The 19233-nt window shown below is 43.2% G+C and overlaps 1 protein-coding gene across 2 annotated transcripts in view; it reads left to right on the top strand.

Moving 5' to 3' along the window:
• The first annotated feature begins 712 nt into the window (after positions 1–712).
• The window catches only part of ist1 (IST1 factor associated with ESCRT-III), a 32826-nt gene continuing 14305 nt past the window's right edge, over positions 713–19233 (top strand). The window contains exons 1-6 of one of the 2 annotated variants that reach the window (XM_085991705.1): positions 713–843; positions 3127–3240; positions 3548–3728; positions 6670–6757; positions 10316–10399; positions 11944–12054. In XM_085991705.1, the coding sequence (XP_085847831.1) occupies positions 3153–3240; positions 3548–3728; positions 6670–6757; positions 10316–10399; positions 11944–12054 (552 nt within the window). In that variant the 5' untranslated portion in view covers positions 713–843; positions 3127–3152. Of the gene's footprint in view, positions 844–3126; positions 3241–3547; positions 3729–6517; positions 6606–6669; positions 6758–10315; positions 10400–11943; positions 12055–19233 lie in introns of both variants that reach the window. The other variant, XM_085991704.1, reaches the window with a different exon arrangement.

Genomic DNA, 19233 nt, shown 5'->3' with positions numbered 1-19233 from the left:
TCACCTCGTCGCCAATGTTGAATCCGTGAATCTTTAGGTAGAGTGTCCTTCAAATAATCGACAGAGACTGCAGAGGAACAATCAACAGGTGTTTACTGGATGAGGGTTGCTCTAAAACTAAACAGTACAGCTCCCTACTCAGGGTTATATACAGGTGTGGTCACTGCCGGTACTACAGTATACAGGAGCTGTAAAAAGTAGTTCTCCCCTTAAAGGCACATGCACTACAGCCAGAGTCATCAATGTATTGGGAAAACAGGTGAGGGAAGGGAACCTGAGTAGGACTGGAACAAAGAATGTTCCTCGTATCCCATTAAAAGGCAGGCATAGCTAGGACTCATGAGGGCTCCCATAGCAACACCTTTAATTTGGAGGAAGTGAGTGGAGTCAAAGGCGAAGTTGTTCAATGTGAGAACAAGTTCAGCCAGGTGGAAGAGGGTGGTGGTGGTGGATGGGGACTGGTTGGGCTTCTGATCAAGGTAGAAGCAGAGCGCTCTCAGGCCGTCCTGGTGGGGGATGGAGGTGTTTGGCCTAGTGGGTGACACCAGCACTAATACTAAAGTGACTACCATTGAAGTGCGTTTTCCCACTAAAGCCCATTAAATTCTATTTTCAAGCAGTTTTTTGCTATGTTCATGGACTTTTTATAAAATATATTTTCACCAGTTGGCTCTCACACTGCAGCAGCAACTGTCGGTTTCCTAGCAACTGCGCGCCTCTAATTTTCGGCCGGAAACTGCGTATTCGCCGGTGACCGACGTCACTGCCGGTGTGGTCATGCAGGGCAGGTGACCGGTGACGTCATTGGGAGTTTGGGCCGCGCTGAAGCCCGGGGACGGACAGGTGAGTGGCGCTTCAATGGACAGTTCATGGCGCATCTCTGAGCGGGCCACAGTGGCGCCGAGTCCCGGGCAGCGCGGCCTCCGAGATCACAGCGAACGCGGCTTGTTTATGTTTTTGAACTCACTTCCGTGTTCCCGACACTTCAATGGCTTTTTTAGGGCCTAAAAATAACAACTCAAGGAAGCCCGTGCCTTGTAAATAAAAGTTTTAGGGTTACACCCAGTTTAGCTCAATTTCATCCCCAGGATAAGTGATAAACTTGTCAAAATAAGCACTTTAACTGTGTGAGCCTGGTTTTGGTGATGGTCCCAATCGAGCTTGAGAAACTTTTACATTCTTTTGGTCAAAAGTAAAAGGGTTGTAGGTAAAACGGATTTTTAAGTTGATGTTTACTTCACATTCGCATATTTAAAGCTACTTTGTTTGGTGTCGATTTCTAACAGTGGTGAGGATCCTGTAAGGTGTCAGCCTTGGCTCAGTGGCAGCACTCTCGTCAGCAGGTTTGTGGAGTTCAAGCCCCACTCCAGAGATTTAAGCACATAATCTAGGCTGGCACTTCAACGCGCTATCTTTTGGGTGAGATGTTAAACCGAGGCCCCGTCTGCCCTCTTGGGTGGAGATAAAAGATCCCCTGGTGCTATTTGGAGAAGAACAAGGGAGTTCTCCCGGTATCCTAGCCAGCACCTAAAACAGGTCATTTATTTCATTCCTGTTTGTGGGACCATGCTGAATTACATAGAAACATAGAAGATAGGAGCAGGAGAGGCCATTCGGGCCCCTGAGCCTGTTCCGCTCCATTCAGTGAGATCATGGCTGATCATCCAAATTCAGTACCCTGTCCCTGCTTTCTCCTCATATCCCTTGATCCCTTTAGCCTTAAGAAATATATCTAACTCCTTCTTGAATATATTTAATGAATTGGCCTCAATTGCCTTGTGTTCAAATTGGCTGTCTGTTTCCTACACTACAACAGTGACTACACTTTTGGCTGTAAAGATATCTATACCTTCCTTCTACTTTAAGTGTTAAGCAACTTGCTATCTATTTAGCTGGACAGTGAGATCATTTCCTCACTAAGCATCACCAATTTGCCTAAGTTCAAATTATAATTATGCAGTGGTCAGGGCTAGGGACAGATAAACCCCCCTGCTTTTAAGAAAGAAGATCATATATATATATTCACCAGGCTGATACTAGTGATGCGAAGCTACATTTATGATGAGAGACTTAAGATACTGGGACTATTACCACTGAAACAGAAGGCTAAGAGGTGATTTTTGTAGAGTTTTGATAGTGAATAGGGAAAAACTATTTCTTCTAATTGGTGAGTCAGTAATCTGAGATCATCTACTTAAAATTGTCACTGAGGAGAGAGTTTAGAAGAAATCTCTCTACAAGAGGAATGCTGGGAATGGTGAGGCAGGGACCACCATCGTTTAAGGAAAAATTAGATAAATATTTGAAAATATACTGTGGGCACCTATCATCACCATGTGTGGTACTACCACAGTACTAAGTGGGACAGACTGTGAACAGATCTAGCTATCCATACTGGGCATTCATGAGGCACTGTGGGCCATCAGCAGGAAAAACCTTTTTTTTACAGAGTTATGAGATTGTTGAATGCACTACCAGGGTTGGTGATTGAAGTAGAGGTGATTGAAAGAAAGGGGGATAAAAGGATTTGGGAAAAGGAAGGCACACGAGATTAGGACTGCTGCTCATGTGGAGTATGAACGGCAACACAGACGGGTTGGACTGAATGGCCTATTTTCATATTGTAATTTCTATGTAATATAATATAGTGCCTTTAGCAGAAAAACACATTTCAAGGTGTTTTACAAATGGGCATAAGGAGCATGGATGCCAACCCAAGAATGGAGAAACTAGGAGCAGGAATTGCATGCTTTGTTGAAGCAATGGGTTTTGAGAAGTTTGTTAAAGATGGAGCGATTTAGGGAGGGATTCCAGAGAGCACAAAAGGCTGGCATCAGAGGACAGCGACATTCAGCACGGGGTATAGGGCTGAACGAGTTTGCAGAGATAGCGTTGGATACGACTATGGAAACGTGTATAAACAAGGACCAGGATACAGGCAGCATAGTATTTGACAAGTTGGACTAGCAAGGAGAGGGGATGTGACTACTTCACATTTTGTATAATTGCTGTTATCACAGGTATAACTGGCTGTCATTTTCAAGTGGGATGAATATGAAAACCTAGATGAAACTTTTTTTTTCCTTAGTTGGTTGCTTAGAGTTTACTTTTTAATCTCTCTGCTAGGTTGATTCAATTTTAAAGATCCAGTCATGCTGCGATCAGGATTTAGACCTGAACGGTTGCGAGTCAACCTACGACTTGTCATCAATAGGCTTAAGCTACTGGAGAAAAAGAAAAGTAGGTGTTTTTTCTTTAATGACTTTATTAAAGGTTTTCTGCTTGATATTGTTAATGGTCATTATCTTTGTGATATTAATACCTCAGTTCATAAAACATTTCCTATAATTAATGGAGCTGGACCACCAAGGCCTTATTGTTGCTGCTGTTTAGTGGTCCAGCTCTTTGGTACTGTATTGAGAGGCTCAGTTACCTGTTACCAAAATGATAATTTAGCAGAATCTCTTGGTTAAATTAATACAAAAGATTGCAATTTTTCTCTCTGAAAAATACTGCACTGTTTGTTATTGTTTGATTACTCTTGCAGCTGAGTTAGCGCAGAAAGCCAGGAAGGAAATTGCAGATTATCTATCATCTGGGAAGGATGAGCGGGCTCGAATCCGTGTTGAGCATATCATTCGAGAGGACTACTTGGTGGAAGCTATGGAGATTCTGGAGCTGTACTGTGATTTGTTGCTTGCACGCTTTGGCATGATCCAATCAATGAAGTATGTAAATACGATACAAAGTTATGTTATTGTACAAGACTTGCAGAATTTTGGTTGAGCATGTTATTTTTTCACTGGTTTTATAAATGTTATATATGGCTAGCCAGCAAAATATTAGTGTATATTTCTATAAATAAGAAATCTTGTTTAAAAAAAAATGTTTTTATTCATTCATGGGATCTTGGCGTCGCTGGTAAGGCCAGCATTTATTGCCCATCCCTAGTTGCCCTGGAGAAGGTGGTGGTGAGCCGCCGCCTTGAACCGCTGCAGCCCGTGTGGTGATGGTACTTCCACAGTGCTGTTAGGTAGGGAGTTCCTGGATTTTGACCCAGCGACGATGAAGGATCGGCGATATACTTCTAAGTCAGGATGGCGTGTGACTTGGAGGGGAACTTGGAGGTGGTGCTGTTCCCATGCGCCTGCTGCCCTTGTCCTTCTAGGTGGAAGAGGTCGCGGGTTTGGGAGGTGCTGTCGAAGAAGCCTTGGCGAGTTGCTGCAGTGCATCTTATAAAGGGTACACACTGCAGCCACGGTACGCCAGTGGTGGAGGGAGTGAATGTTTAGGGTGGTGGATGGGGTGCCAATCAAACGAGCTGCTTTGTCTTGGATGGTGTCGAGCTTCTTGAGTGTTGTTGCAGCTGCACTCATCCAGGCAAGTGGAGCCAAGTGGAGCGTATTCCATCACACTCCTTACTTGTGCCTTGTAGATGGTGGAACGGCTTTATGGAGTCAGGAGGTGAGACACTCGCCGCAGAATACCTAGCCTCTGACCAGCTGGTGTAGAGAACTTTTTATTGGGTAAATTGGTGTTTTCACTTAGATGAAAGGTCACATGATGCTAACTTTAAATTTGTAACAGCTATTTTGTTGGAGAAGAACAAGGTAGGAGAAAAAACCCAATGCCAGTGCTGCAATATTGCTGCTAACCTTTGCATCTTCTGCCAACACTGTACAACTGTTACATACTGTTAACTGCCTCTCCGTAACCCACAATAAAAACAATAGTTACTGTGCTCCTGTCTTATGACAGACCATTCACCATTTTCTGTGCAAAAGAATCCCTGATGAAACTACAAAAAACTCCTTTAAACAGTGGCCCATAATTTCCGATCGGAGGCTTCCTGCGTGCGGAGGCCTCCTATTGGGAAAAAATCTACACCCTTACCCTGAGGGCTCCCGAGGTCCGGACTCTACCGCTCCTGGGCCTCTCCACGACAAAATGCGCAGGGCCCATGTATCCCAGGGGCGCAGGCGGTTTGCAAGCGTTCCTGGGATTACGTGGGTCAGGCGAGCCAATGAAAGAAAGGATCAAAAGTATGAATGGGGATCACTGAAAAAAGACACTAAAACATTAAATAATTTTTTTTTAAAAACCATCACGTTTTTAATGTAATTTTAACTTATTTTAAATTAAATATTTTAAACAATTTAATTTTTTGAAAAAATTATTCATTTTTTACAGGGCTAAAAATAAACTTACCTTTTTTAAAAGTATTTTTAATTTATAAATGAGTGGAAATTAAAAAAAAAAAAAAAAAACTTTTTTAAAACTCTTAAGCTGGTAAAAGCAGGCCTTACGTTTGCTTTTACCAGGCGTAAGATTTCTAAGGTTTTTCTGCGGGCGGAGGTTCTGCTGAAAGCAGAACTCTTTTCCCCCCCGGCCCTTCTCCAGGGCAGGCATCCGATGCATCAAGATCATTCTTGACAGATCGGAAATGCCAGTTTTCAGCGCATGCGCTTCACATGCCTGAAACCAGCATTTCCAATGTCCCTACGGGGGTGTACACAGCCCATACACACCTGTAGGCATCGGAAATACGGGCCAATGTAATTCAAAAAAGGGGTTATAAATGGAATTATTATGATATAGTATTTAACACTATCACCGTACGCCGTGAAGCGCCTAAATATTATCCCAATGTTTCTGAATGCTGGGTTATCACATTTGAAAGAATTGGTTAACAGAAATTGTCCATAATGTTAAGTTAGTAAATTGTATTGCATTTAGTTACATATTCATATTTACCACTGTCCCTTTTTGCCTGGACAGGACACTATTGTTGGAGTTCTGTTTTCTGTCAAAAGTAAAATCTGCTTCTGTTTATAACCTAGAACAGGCTCTCCTCTGTGCTGGTCACTTGTCTAACAACCAGCTGTTGGCTATTCTGCTTTAGATGAGAGCACGGGGTGGGGGGGAGCGGGGAGGGGTGAAATTGAGGGGAAGTGGGGGTAGGGAAGGTAAACTGGGTTGGCTCTATAGTAAATTCAGTAACCTGATCTCTTAACCAGATAGGTCAGTACTATTCCAGGGCATTATTAACAATTGACCAGCCAGTCTGGCTCAGGATTGGCACCTGAACGGGTAGAACTGCCAGTTCTTTCCACTTGACTCATGGTAATCTTACAAGCCAATGCTCCAGTGAATAGCATGGTCCTAGCTGGGCAAGCAATTCTGGTAAGCTGAGTTAACCGGTATAACTCCTGTACCCATGTACACTTGCAAGTAGGCCCTAAGCATTCCGTTTGCCAATCTTCACCTCCGCTCTCTGGACTTGGGTAAGTGGGGTGTATCCCTACAGGAAGAGAGTGTGCACTTTGTATTGGACAATCAGAAACACTACAGGTAGTGTAGATTTCTCAGTAGTTTGTGGTGGTGGGCAACTGACTGTCTTTATAAAAAAAAAAAAAAAAAGCACCGCACAAGCTAGCTAACTTGAAGGCTCTGTTGCAAACTCTGCAGCACATTTGCTTTTATTTGTAATCTACTTTTTTCTTCCATGTACGTTTAGGGAACTTGACACAGGCCTCAGTGAGTCTATATCCACTCTGATTTGGGCTGCCCCACGACTACAGACTGAAGTAGCTGAACTCAGAGTTGTAAGTATTTTTTTAAAGTGGATTCTAGATGATTTATGGTCTCCGTCTGCCCCTTTTCACTCAGGGAACTGGACCCAGGTCTGGCAGAGGCAGTCTCAACACTAATCTGGGCTGCCCCAAGGTTACAATCTGAAGTAACAGAGTTGAAAATAGTAAGTAGCAGTGAATGGAGATGGTGTAGCTACAATATCCTGCTGCTGTTGTTGCATGTATTCTGCATGCCTGAGTTTGAAGTGAAATGCTGGTGCTAGGTTCTCAGTTAGTGATTATAAGCAGAACATGAGAAAATATTTATAACCAGATTTGTCGGTCTTGATAGTTTATGTATAGTATCAGGTATTGCATGCATTATCTGGTTTTACTTTTTAAATCATAAAATCTATAATGCTTGATGTTAGCTTGTTTAGATTGACTTGTGTTAGCCACCACAGCCCAATTACTCTTGTTAGAATTGCGAAAAGTTTGCACCTTATGTATTCCTCACCTTTGAGTTTATGTGGAAAGCAGTAAGCTTTGTACTTTCCATCCTAACGAAACCTAGAGAAGCCTTCCCTGATTCTAGTCCATGCTGAATTTTGATACTTGATGACACACCTTAAGAATGTAGTTTGATTTCAGAGGTGCAAGTGAAAGGGTTAGAAGGGTAGATTCAGTAATCCTGTGCTCCCAATGGGAAGCCTTGCTCAGTGGGAGTATGGGTCAGAGCTAGGGCTAGAACCCTTGTGCTGATTCTCTGACCCATGCTCTTGGTGAGCGAGGCACCTTACGAGGATCACAACATCACTGTATAATGTAGTGAGCAAATACTTTCGTTTTGGCGGAGGGAGATGGGTTAACAAGAACACTTTTTTAAATTACATTTTTAGATGGCTTAGGTTGTCTCAAACTATTTTAAATTGAAGATATTAATAACTACATTTAGTCATTATTGTAACCTATGTAATATGAGTGCTGCAGGTTTTTGTTGCCGTGCATAAACTTTCCTACTGAAAGTAGAGTGTGATGTTTCTAAAATATTGGCAAAAATGATCATTATTCACTTAAGATATCAATTATGATTCTAGATATTGTGGGGGTAGGGCTTGGAGAATAAGCTAAATCTCTTTACACAATATTACATTGGGGTTTCTACTTGTATTGATCTGTTTATCTGTATTGGTTTCAAACCCTGTATCGTTTTTATTGATGCAAAATTAGTTTCCTCATGCTCCATGATTTCATCTTGTGTGCCAAAAGAAAATGAGTGAATAGTCTGGGAAGGGTAGATTGTGTAGCAGAGAGGAGTAGCCAAAGGCATCTTGAATTGATTGTAAAAAGTAGTGTGATTTAACCCTGCAACTAAACGTCGTGTGTGGTGCAGTGCTGTGTTGTGGGACTTTAACAATGGAATTTCATTGTTTTTAATAATCTTCCAACTTTTGTAAGCGACCTTTTTGTTTTGTTTTACTGGATCTAAAACATTGCTGCCGTCGTTGTACATTTTAATTTCTGTAAAACGGAGTGTATAAGTATCACTTTCACACAGGTTTGCATGACTTGTGAATTTGATAATGCAGTTTGTGCACTAACCAGTTGCCAAGGGATGCTTGTCTGTTTAAGGGAAGCTGAAAGAATTTCCAGGAAGCTATTTGGTTGTCATAGTGGTTCAGGAATTGATGGCCTCGCAGGATCTGGAGGTTAATCAGGCCACCTTTCTTGCTTGTGTTGACCACATTGTGTTGCTTGTGTTGTTCTATTTATGGTTTATGAGAATGCAGACCTGGTACAAATCTATATATCCAAAATAATTGAAGAACAATTTCCCACATCTTCAGATTGTATATCTGTGATTCTTTGCTTTCAAATTTGTATTTAACCCCAAAAAATCACAATGACAACATAAATATCAGCAAATGAAATGGAATTGGTGACATTGCATTAACCTATCTCAGAATTGATGCTATAGGATTTAAAAAGAAATCTACTCTCCAGTTGGAGAAGAGGGACCGTTTTCACTTTCCATTGCTGCTATAAATCATTCCTATGAAAATAATTCACTTCAGTAACTTGCTCTGTTTAGATGGGTTGGGTCTGTAGGCCCAGCACGAATGGTTTACTCCAACTGGAAGACTATAATAATGGATTTATATTTCAGAGTTGCTTCAGGGAATAGTTCTGCAATATTAGCTGTATGGCCTGGGTGGTATAGAAATTGCCTTCAACAAACCGGCAGCATAACTGCAGAAAAAAGTCAAAATTCAGTCACCATTGACATTTCCACTGCTGTAGATGATCTTTCCAGCCATGGCAAGGTTATTCATGGGAGGGAAGAAAAGGTTTGGATGATCCTTTTCCCCATTGTTCAAACTTTGCCCATGGTGGAATAAACAAGAAGCAACAGCAGTGTACAACGTGATTGTTTTGGGCAGGATTGCCCAGCCATGGAGGCAAATGGATGTTGGGAAATGGAAACAAATAAGTTCACATATTATTTAAAAGTAGCCTGGTTTAGGCTTTTTAAACTTTACCGTGGCCATAGAATAAAAGAAAATTGCACTAGTGGCTGTGCTACTATCTTTTAACCCTGAAAAGTGTGAGGTGATGCATTTTGGGAGGACTAACCAGGCAAGGGAATTCACAATGAATGGTAGGATCCTAGGAAGGACAGAGGATCAGAGGGACCTTAGAGTGCATGTACATAGTTCCCTGAAGGCAGCAGGACAGGTAGATAAGGTGGTTAAGAAGGCATATGGGATACTTGCCTTCATTAGCCAAGGCATAGAATATAAGAGCAGGGAGGTTATGATGGAGCTGTACAAAATGCTAGTTAGGCCACAGTTGGAATACTGTGTGCAATTCTGGTCGCCACACTATAGGAAGGATGTGATTGCATTGGAGAGGGTGCAGAGGAGATTCACCAGGATGTTACCTGGGCTGCAGTGTTTCAGCTATGAAGAGAGACTGGACAGGCTGGGGTTGTTTTCCTTAGAGCAGGGAAGGCTGAGGGGGGACCTGATTGAGGTGTACAAAATTATGAGGGGCATAGATAGGGTAGATAGAAATGAACTTTTCCCCTTAGTAGAGGGGTCAATAACCAGGGGGCATAGTTTCAAGGTAAGGGGCAGGAGGTTTAGAGGCAATTTGAGGAAAAACTTTTTCACCCAAAGGGTGGTTGGAATCTGGAACTCACTGCCTGAAAGGGTGGTAGAGGCAGGAACCCTCACAACATTCAAGAAGCATTTAGATGAGCACTTGAAACGCCATAGCATACAAGGCTGCGGACCAAGTGCTGGAAAATGGGATTAGAATAGACAGGGCTTGATGGCCGGCGCGGACACGATGGGCCAAAGGGCCTCTTTCTGTGCTGTATAACTCTATGACTCTATTTACGGGAAAAGGATCTTCATAACTTACGTCTGTGGTGTTTGAGTATCATACTTCGCACTTTTTCATTTATCATCACTGGTGCACTGACCTAGATTTCCACAATGTGAAATATTTAAAATTTTCTTCAAAGCTATGGTGTAAAATCACTTTATATTTTACTAAACTATGAATGGTTCAGAATGAAAACAACCTGTTACTAAATGATCCTGCCAGATCTGCCATTTCCTTATTAATCTGAGTTCTCCAGGAGATAACATTTTCCTTCTTTTCCCTTTCAAGGTTTCTGAGACCTCGCTTAAATATATATAGCAATATTTTATAACTTCTGTTTTCTTTCTTTGTAGGTTTCAGATCAGCTGTGTGCCAAATACAGCAAGGAGTATGGAAAACTTTGCAGGACAAACCAGATAGGGACTGTGAATGAGAGGGTAAATGCAGTCTAATTTAAAGAAACACTTTACCCAGAGGACAGTGGTCTACCTCTTTATTGCAAAATACATCTTCTGGCAAATGTGAATACATACTGAAAGGAAGTCTGCAAAGCTGTACCTGCTCAAAGTTAATTATGACTGGGAAAAATATCTTGTTCCATGAAACACTGGAATGATGGCCCCCTAAAGTTACGGATATTGGAATTTACTGCAAAGATAAGAATAGATGATGGAGACTATTTGTCCCATCAAACTCGCCCTTCTATAGAAACCCATGATCCTCTTAATAATTGATTAAAATACTAAATATTTCCTGGCAAAATTAAATGAATAAAATTCCAAATACTGTTAGTCAAATCATGATCATATTTTTAATTCTGAAGATTTAAATTCAGTTGTCTTCATTTACCAAAAATGAACATTTTTGTTTTGAATTACTCTGGAACTTGCTCACAACAGGGCCGATTTGAAACTGGGAAGCGCTGTAATTTTCTGGTTCTGCCATTTGCGTATGTGTTGAAAACTACTGCTACCTGGTCTAAATACTTAGCAAGTTTTACTAAAGTCATCAGTATCTTCCTTTACAATGCGGTTGCATTTAAAAAGGATGTACAGGTAAAAGTAGCTTAGTGTGAATTTGTGTATGTTTATTGGCCCGGAATTTGTAGTGGGTAATAACGCAAACAGGGTTTGCTGTTATTACCCCTTTGAAACACACCGTAACTTCAGAAGGTAGCGCATACGCATCTAAACGCGGAAATACTGACAAAGTTGCGGTCAGTCATTCACTGCTCCGACACTGGCTGCGCTGTGGCCCCCATCCCGCATAGCCAGTAATCAATAAAACTGACAAAGACTTGGGCTTTTCCGTGATAATATCGCTGTTAAATACTCCATTAAAGGTTAGGCTTTGTTGGATTAGGTGTAACTGGGGTTTTAACAGCATATTGACTGCTAAACAAACGTTATGGCCCTGAAAAACTAATTTTAATTTTGTGGGGTATCAAATTTCTCCATTATGATAAAAATTACAATTTTTAAAAAACTTTAAATTTGTTTTAAAAATATTTTTTTAAAGTTTGTTCATATTTATTTCAGCTTGGCCTTTTCCCCATGTGAAAGCCCCAATCTTTGTTTTGCTCTCTGTAAAGGCTGAATCACTTCACTTCACTTCCTGGTTTCCTGTGAGAATTCTGCATTGTGATTGGCTGTTTAGACAGCTTGTTGATGTCACACTATATTACACTGAATCACTTGTGCGTCGAAAAAGGCAAACTTCTCGCCAGAGAGATCACGAGATCTTTGTGGGCAGCTTTCTTTGGTGCCAGCAGCGAATGCCTTTGTGTCGCCTGCCGCTGACTGTAAATTCTGGCCCAAAAGGTCTAATTGTTTGATGGACTTGCACTAATCTAGTGATAGTTAGTACAGTAATTTAGTTTTGTTCTGCACTATTTATTTATAACCTGCTGTAGTTACTCTGGAATTTCTATGCTTTCATCCTTTTTGCATGGTTTTCTCTTATTGGTTGCATTCCTTTTCAGCTTATGCTCAAGTTAAGTGTCGAAGCACCACCCAAAATCCTAGTGGAGAGGTACTTAATTGAGATAGCAAAGAACTACAATGTTCCATATGAGCCTGATTCTGTTGTCATGGTACGTATATCTACAGTTCATCTGACTAATGTTGCCTCCTGCAGAAGTTGTAAGATGCAATCTGACCTGAAGCTCCAACTCTCACTCGTGCAGTTCATTAATAGTCACAAGGGCAATAATCATCCCTACAGTGTGGTGTAGTTTACCTTTAAATCAAGTTGAACTGCTTTATTATTTACAGTGTTATATTAAAAACATTTCATATGGCACACACATCCTGGCCACACAACCTTGCTTCCAATGTCATGATTTTAAGTAGTGCTTTTTAATGTCCTCTTTATGTAAACATTTGTAATGGGAAAACCCTTGCTAGCCATTCTTACCTATCCTGTCATAGCTAGAAAATATCCTACAATGGCTTCTCTTCCTGCCCCCACACCATTACCTCTGAAGTCCACCAAGGATCTATGCTTGGCCCCCTCCTCTTTCTCCTCTACCTGCTGCCCCTCAGCAACATCATCCAAAGACACAATGTCAGGTTCCACATGCATGCTGCCGATATCCAGCTCTCCCTCACCACCACTGCTTCTGTGTTGTCAGACTGCTTGTCCAACATCATATCCGGGATGAGCTAATATTTCCTCCAGTTAAATACTGGGAAGGCCGAAGCCATTGTTTTCGGCCCTCGCCACAAACTGCATTCCCTCGCTACCGATTCCATCCCCCTCCCTGGCCACAATTTTAGGGGGAACTAGACCGTTGGCATCCTCTGCGTCCTATTTGTCCCAGAGCTGAGCTTTCGACCCCTATCTCTTCTCCAACGCAAAGACCACCTACTTCCACTTCAGTAATCGCCCGTCTCCGCCGCTGCCTCAGCCCATCTGCTGTTGAAACCTTTATTCTTTTCTTACCTCCAGACTTGACTATTCCAATGATCTTCTGGCTGGTCTCCCATTTTCCACCCTCCATAAACTTGAGTTCATCCAAAATTCTGCTGCCCATATCATAACTTGTACCAAGTCCTGCTGTGCTCGCTGACCTACATTGGCTTCTGGTCCATCATCGCCTCAATTTTAAAATTCATATCCTCATGTTAAAAACTTTGCTCCTCCCTATCTCTGTAACCACTTTCAGCCCTACAACCCTCTGAGAACTCTGTGTTCCTCCAACTCTGGACTTGTAGTGTATGTACCTTTAAGAGCCCCTGTGTACTGTAATACCGGTAGTGACCACTCGGGTATATAAGCCTGTATAGTGTCTTGTATCTTTTAGTTCACCTCCAGACTTTGTTCAGTAAACACCTGTTAAACCAACTCCTGCATTCCGTGTCTCCATTAACACACGGATACAACAGTGGCGACGAATTGGAAACGGACTTACCTGCAATTCGGCAGCACCTCAAGGAGATCGATTCCTCAGACGAAGGTCGAAGAAGAAAAAAAAAACTGTGGTTTCACCAGCTAGCCGGGCTGGTGGCAGGTACTGCACTAATCCTTCCTGGGCGGCGGGCTGGGGCTCGATCGGGTGGCTCTGCAGCGGGGCCGAGCAGCGAGTCGGAAGGCGGAGGCAAACAGAGACGGAGGGTGGAGCACTCGGGAGGCGGCCGGCGCTGCAAAGCAGGTCGGCGTTCGGACCACGCAGAGGGAGGGAAAAGTCCCAGAGAGTCCGGCGGGAACGAGTCTCCAACTATTAAAAATATCTGTGTAAATAAAAACCGTGGAGAACAGCGTTGGCAGCGGCGGGAAAGTGCGGGAGGCGCCATTTTTTCTTGGCAGGGAAGAAAGGAAAGCGCGGGAGGCGCCATTTTTGATTTTCAGGATGCCTAAGACTGGCAATATTACTGCTTTCGATAGTGATATAGAGGATTGGACCACGTGGAAAGAGTGGAGGTATATTGCACGGTGAATGAAGTAGAGGATGATAAAAAGGCATCGTTACTTCTAAATCTGATGGGCGCAAGGACATACGGGCTGTTCCGAAACTTAATCACTCCAGCCAAACCGATGGACAAGAATTTTAAGGAGATTGTTGATACCCTACAGGAGCACTTAAACCCAACACCGCTGCTGATAGCGGAACGATTCAAATTCTTCAGGAGGAATCAGCACAAGAATGAAGGTAACGCTGATTACCTCACCGAATTAAGAAAGCTGTCAAAGCACTGCCAATTCGGGGCAGGACTGGCAGATTCTCTACGAGACAAATTCGTCTGCGGCCTCCTAAGTGAAGGAACACAGAAAAGGCTACTTTCTGAGAAAGATTTGACACTGGACAAGGCTTTCAGTGTGGCTGTATCATACGAAGCAGCAGCAAGAGGAGCTGCAGAGATACAGCAAAAGCCACAGGACTTCGGCACCCATGAAATGACACGGGGTTTCGAGAGATGTTATCGCTGCGGCAGATCCACCCATGACCAGAGGGACTGCTGGTTCAAGGACAAAGCATGCAGGCAGTGCGAAAAGATGGGACACATTGCACGTGTATGCCGATCTGGAAACAAAAAATCCACCGACAGGAAAAAAAATCAATAAGGAAAAGTACAGAAAGGTACAAATGATGACGGACAGTAGCTCCGAAGACCAGAAGAGCGATAGTGACTCCGGAAACAAGAGACTAAGCTGTCTCAAATTACATAATGTAATTGCCAAAGAAGATTACCAGACCATTTGGGTTACCCTCACGATAGTGGGGTCCCCAGTTAAAATGGAGCTAGATACAGGATCAGCTCTGACCGTCCTGAGTCGACGGGATTACGAGCGGCTATTTCCGCATATACCTTTGAAAGACACATCCATTATCTTGAAGACATATACGGGGCAGAAAGTATACCCCAGAGGGAAAATAAGGGTGCCTGTTGTATACAACGGCAAGGAAAATCAGAAGTTGTATTTATACGTTCTGCAAGATGGTGGTTCACCGCTGTTGGGACGTGAATGGATCAGGAAGATACGTTTAGACTGGCACTCCATTCAGGCACTGACGGTGACCAGTAAGAAAAAAAATGATGAGGACGTCATACCTGAACGATTAAAAGACATCTTGGCCAACGCCAAAGAAATGTTTCAACAGGAACTAGGAACCTTGAAAGGCGTCACCGCCTCAATAAAAGTGGAAGATGCGGCAATTCCCAAGTTTTTTAAGGCATGGCCGGTGTCATACGCAATTCGTCCAGCAGTCGAGGCAGAGCTGGAGAATTTGGAAAAGGCAGGCGTGTTATCCAAGGTAGATTGGAGCGAGTGGGCAACACCCATCGTCCCGGTCATGAAGAAAACGTTGAATAATGATAAATCTGAAGAACAGAGAAAAATTCGCATCTGTGGGGACTTCAAGGTGACTGTAAACCCGGTCCTTCACATGGTACAGTATCCTCTTCCGAGGATAGAAGATATTTTCGCCTCACTATCCGGAGGGAAACATTTCACCAAAATTGACTTGGCACAGGCATATCTACAGATGGAGGTTGAGGAGGCCTCTAAAAGGTATCTCACGATAAACACACACAAAGGCCTGTACCAGTACAATTGACTGGTTTTCGGAGTAGCATCAGCTCCAGCTATCTGGCAAAGAGCTATGGAGCAAGTCCTGCAAGGGATTCCGGGGACTCAGTGCTACCTAGACGACATCCTTGTAACAGGAGAAAACGACAACGAGCACCTTGCCAATTTGGAGCAGGTGCTCACTAGGCTGAGAGAACGGGGCCTACGAGCAAATCGCCCCAGTGCGAATTTTTCCAGAAACAAATATCATATTGTGGCCATATAATTAACGAAGAAGGGTTGCATAAGTCACCTGAAAAAATTGAAGCGGTCATAAAAGCCCCAGCACCTGAAAATGTCTCACAATTAAGGTCGTTCCTGGGATTGATAAATTACTATCATAAATTTTTACCGAACTTGTCAACTGTTCTGCACCCTCTTAACGCACTGCTACAAACGGGAGTAATTTGGAAATGGAGCGAAGACTGTAAACGTGCCTTCCATAAATGCAAAGGCTTGATCACGTCCAAGGAAGTGTTGGCTCATTACAACCCATCACTGCCAATCAGACTGGCGTGCGATGCATCCCCTTATGGCGTAGGAGCGGTATTATCGCATAGATTCCCTGATGGCTCGGAGCGGCCGATAGCTTTTGCGTCACGCTCATTGAACTCAGCTGAGCGTAACTATGCCCAGATCGACAGGGAAGCACTCAGCCTGGTATGGGGAGTGAAGAAATTCAACCATTACCTACACGGACAAAAATTTACCTTGTTGACTGACCATCAACCCCTCGTCTCCATATTCAACCCTAAAAAGGGCGTTCCCATTATGACAACGCAAAGGCTACAGAGGTGGTCCCTTTTCCTAGGGGCACACCAATATGACATAGAATACAAAGGATCAAAACAGCATGGGAATGCTGACGGTTTATCGCGCCTACCGTTGCCAACGGTAGAAGAGGCACCTACAGTGGACCCAGTGGAGATGTTCCACTCAACCATAGTGGAATGTCTACCAGTAACAAATTCTACCATTGAAAAGGAAACGAGAAATGACCCGACTCTCTCTCTCTCTCTCGAGTCTACGATTTAACGGTGAAGGGATGGCCAGCACATGGCGAACCACTGTTGCCAGCATTCTCGCAAAGAAGAGAACAGCTGTCAGTGTGCCGAGGAACCTTGATGTGTGGATCCAGAGTGGTGATTCCACCCAAACTCCAGGATAAAGTGCTAAAGGAGCTTCACGAGGGGCATCTGGGTGGAGTGAAAATGAAGAACCTAGCCAGAGCGTTTGTGTGGTGGCCAGGTATCGATGGAGACATCGAAGAAATGACCAAGAGCTGTCTAGGATGCCAGAAGGTCCAAAACGCCCCACCACAAGCCCCTCTACATCCATGGGAGTGGCCCTCATCTCCATGGCAAAGGATACATATCGACTTTGCTGGTCCATTTATGGACTCAATGTTCTTAATCGTGGTTGATGCACACTCCAAGTGGCCGGAGGTAATAAAGATGTCCTCCACCACCACGGTAAAAACCATCACAGTATTAAGGACCATATTTGCCAGGAATGGGCTGCCTGAACAGATCTGTTCTGATAATGGACCGCAATTTGTGTCCGAAGAATTCAGGAAGTTCTTAAAAAAACAAAAAAACAATGGGGTTAAGCACTACACGTCCGCCCCATACCATCCCGCCACCAATGGATTAGCTGAAAGGTTTGTCCAAACCTTCAAGAAGGCCATAAAGGCCATGGGTAATGAAGACATAAATCTACAACATAAGGTAGATAACTTCTTGTTTGCGTACAGGAATGCAACACGTGGTTACAAACCAAACTCCCGCCATGATGTTTTTCAATAGAAGACTAAGATGCCGGCTGGATTTGATCAAGCCAAACATCAGAAGGGACGTAGAGAACCGGCAATTTCAAGGCATGAATAAAAGGCCAACTAGAACCTTCCAGATAGGCCGACAAGTTTTGGCCCGGGACTACCGTACCGAGAAATGGCAGCCTGGAACTATTTGCACACGACTAGGACCGCTGATGTATACCGTGGACATTGGAGAAAGCATAATAAGGCGCCATGCTGACCAGATCATAGAGTCATCCGAAAAGGGACAACCTACACCACAACTCTATACGCCTAATGATGAAGCAGAGATACCCATAGTATCTACCTCCGATCCGGTGATACTGGAACCAGATGAACCCGACACTGGCGTTCAAGCCGAATCGACCTTGCCAAAAGAACCTACTACACCACCGAAAACTACTACACCACCGAGGCGTTATCCGGACCGAGTCAGGAAGCCTCCAGAGAGACTGACTTATAATTGATTAACTGCAGCAAATGTGTAGATTATTGTTCTTGTAAACATGTTAATTAATGATTACTTAAAATGTAATGATTACTTAAAATGTTATGTACTAATTATCTAAAAGGGGAGGAATTGTAGTGTATGTACCTTTAAGGGCCCCTGTGTACTGTAATACAGGTAGTGACCACTCGGGTATATAAGCCTGTATAGTGTCTTGTATCTTTTAGTTCACCTCCAGACTTTGTTCAGTAAACACCTGTTAAACCAACTCCTGCATTCCGTGTCTCCATTAACACACGGATACAACAGGACTCTTGTGTATCCCCTACTTCCTTTGCCCCACCATTGGTAGCTGTGCCTTCGGCTGTCTAGGTCCTAAGCTCTGGAAGCCCCTCTCCAAACCACTTTGCCTCTCCAGCGCGCTCTCTCTCTCTCTCTCTCTCTTTCCCCCCCCCCCCCCCCCCCCAACTCACCTCTTTGACCAAGCATCTGGCCACCTGTCCTAATGTCTCCTCCTTTGGCTCAGTGTCAATTTTTGTCTGATTGTGGTCCTCTGATGCGCCTTGGGATATAAATGCAAGCTATTGTAAAGATGCAAACATTTCTCCTATCCTGTCACAATGTAGTTGCAGCCCTTCACTCACTGGGACTGTAGTACTTCTCCCTTGCATCTCCCAGTTACTCAAGCTATACTAGAGACCCATCAGAAACTCTGCAGCCTCCTCTTCACACGCCATCTGTATATTTGAGATTTTAAGTTTATTTTTGATTGACATCATCAGATGAACTCTTGAAGTGTGTTCTTCAACCTTTAAATCATTTTAACTTCTCTACGGTCTCCTCTCTCTCTCTCTGTTGACCCTGGTTGTGGCCAGATATGACTGCCTTACATTAAAAAGTGCTGTTCTGGTGGCATCAGGCCTTGTTCTCCTGCTGCCTCCTGTCCTTGACTTTGATTCCCAACAGGCTCTAGGTGCCAATCTAACCCCGCTATTTTGAAAATATACTAAAAAAAAAATGGCTGATTGTTTAGAATTTGTTTTCATAGCCCAATGAGGCCCCATTGGACCCCACTCCCCTGTCTCGGGCTTTTCTTCCTTTTGTGCTTTGCTGTGGGAGATTGACTGTTCACACTTTAACGTTATCACTTTGGACAGGTTCTTAAAAAAAAAAAAAAATGAGAGATTTTTTCTCTCAAGCTACCTTTATATTTTTACATAGTGATTTTTTTCTGTTTGCAGTTCTAAGTGTGCTTTTGATGGTCCTAATGTGTAGCTTTCTAATTGCAGCACAGCTTATAGCAGAAGCTATGGTTTTCAAATGAAAATAATTTTTTTTGTGGCAACTTTGCTTAAAAGGCGAGTCCGTCAAACAGTACAATGTTTTTACAGCTCGCAAACACTTGGATGGCTGAGAGTCATAAATAAATACCAACAGGA

This window comes from Somniosus microcephalus, chromosome 6 (genome assembly GCF_052327205.1).
Source record: "Somniosus microcephalus isolate GS21.2 chromosome 6, FLI_Smic_1.0, whole genome shotgun sequence".
NCBI classification, from domain to species: domain Eukaryota; kingdom Metazoa; phylum Chordata; class Chondrichthyes; order Squaliformes; family Somniosidae; genus Somniosus; species Somniosus microcephalus.
This window is presented reverse-complemented; position numbering and strand designations above follow the sequence as displayed.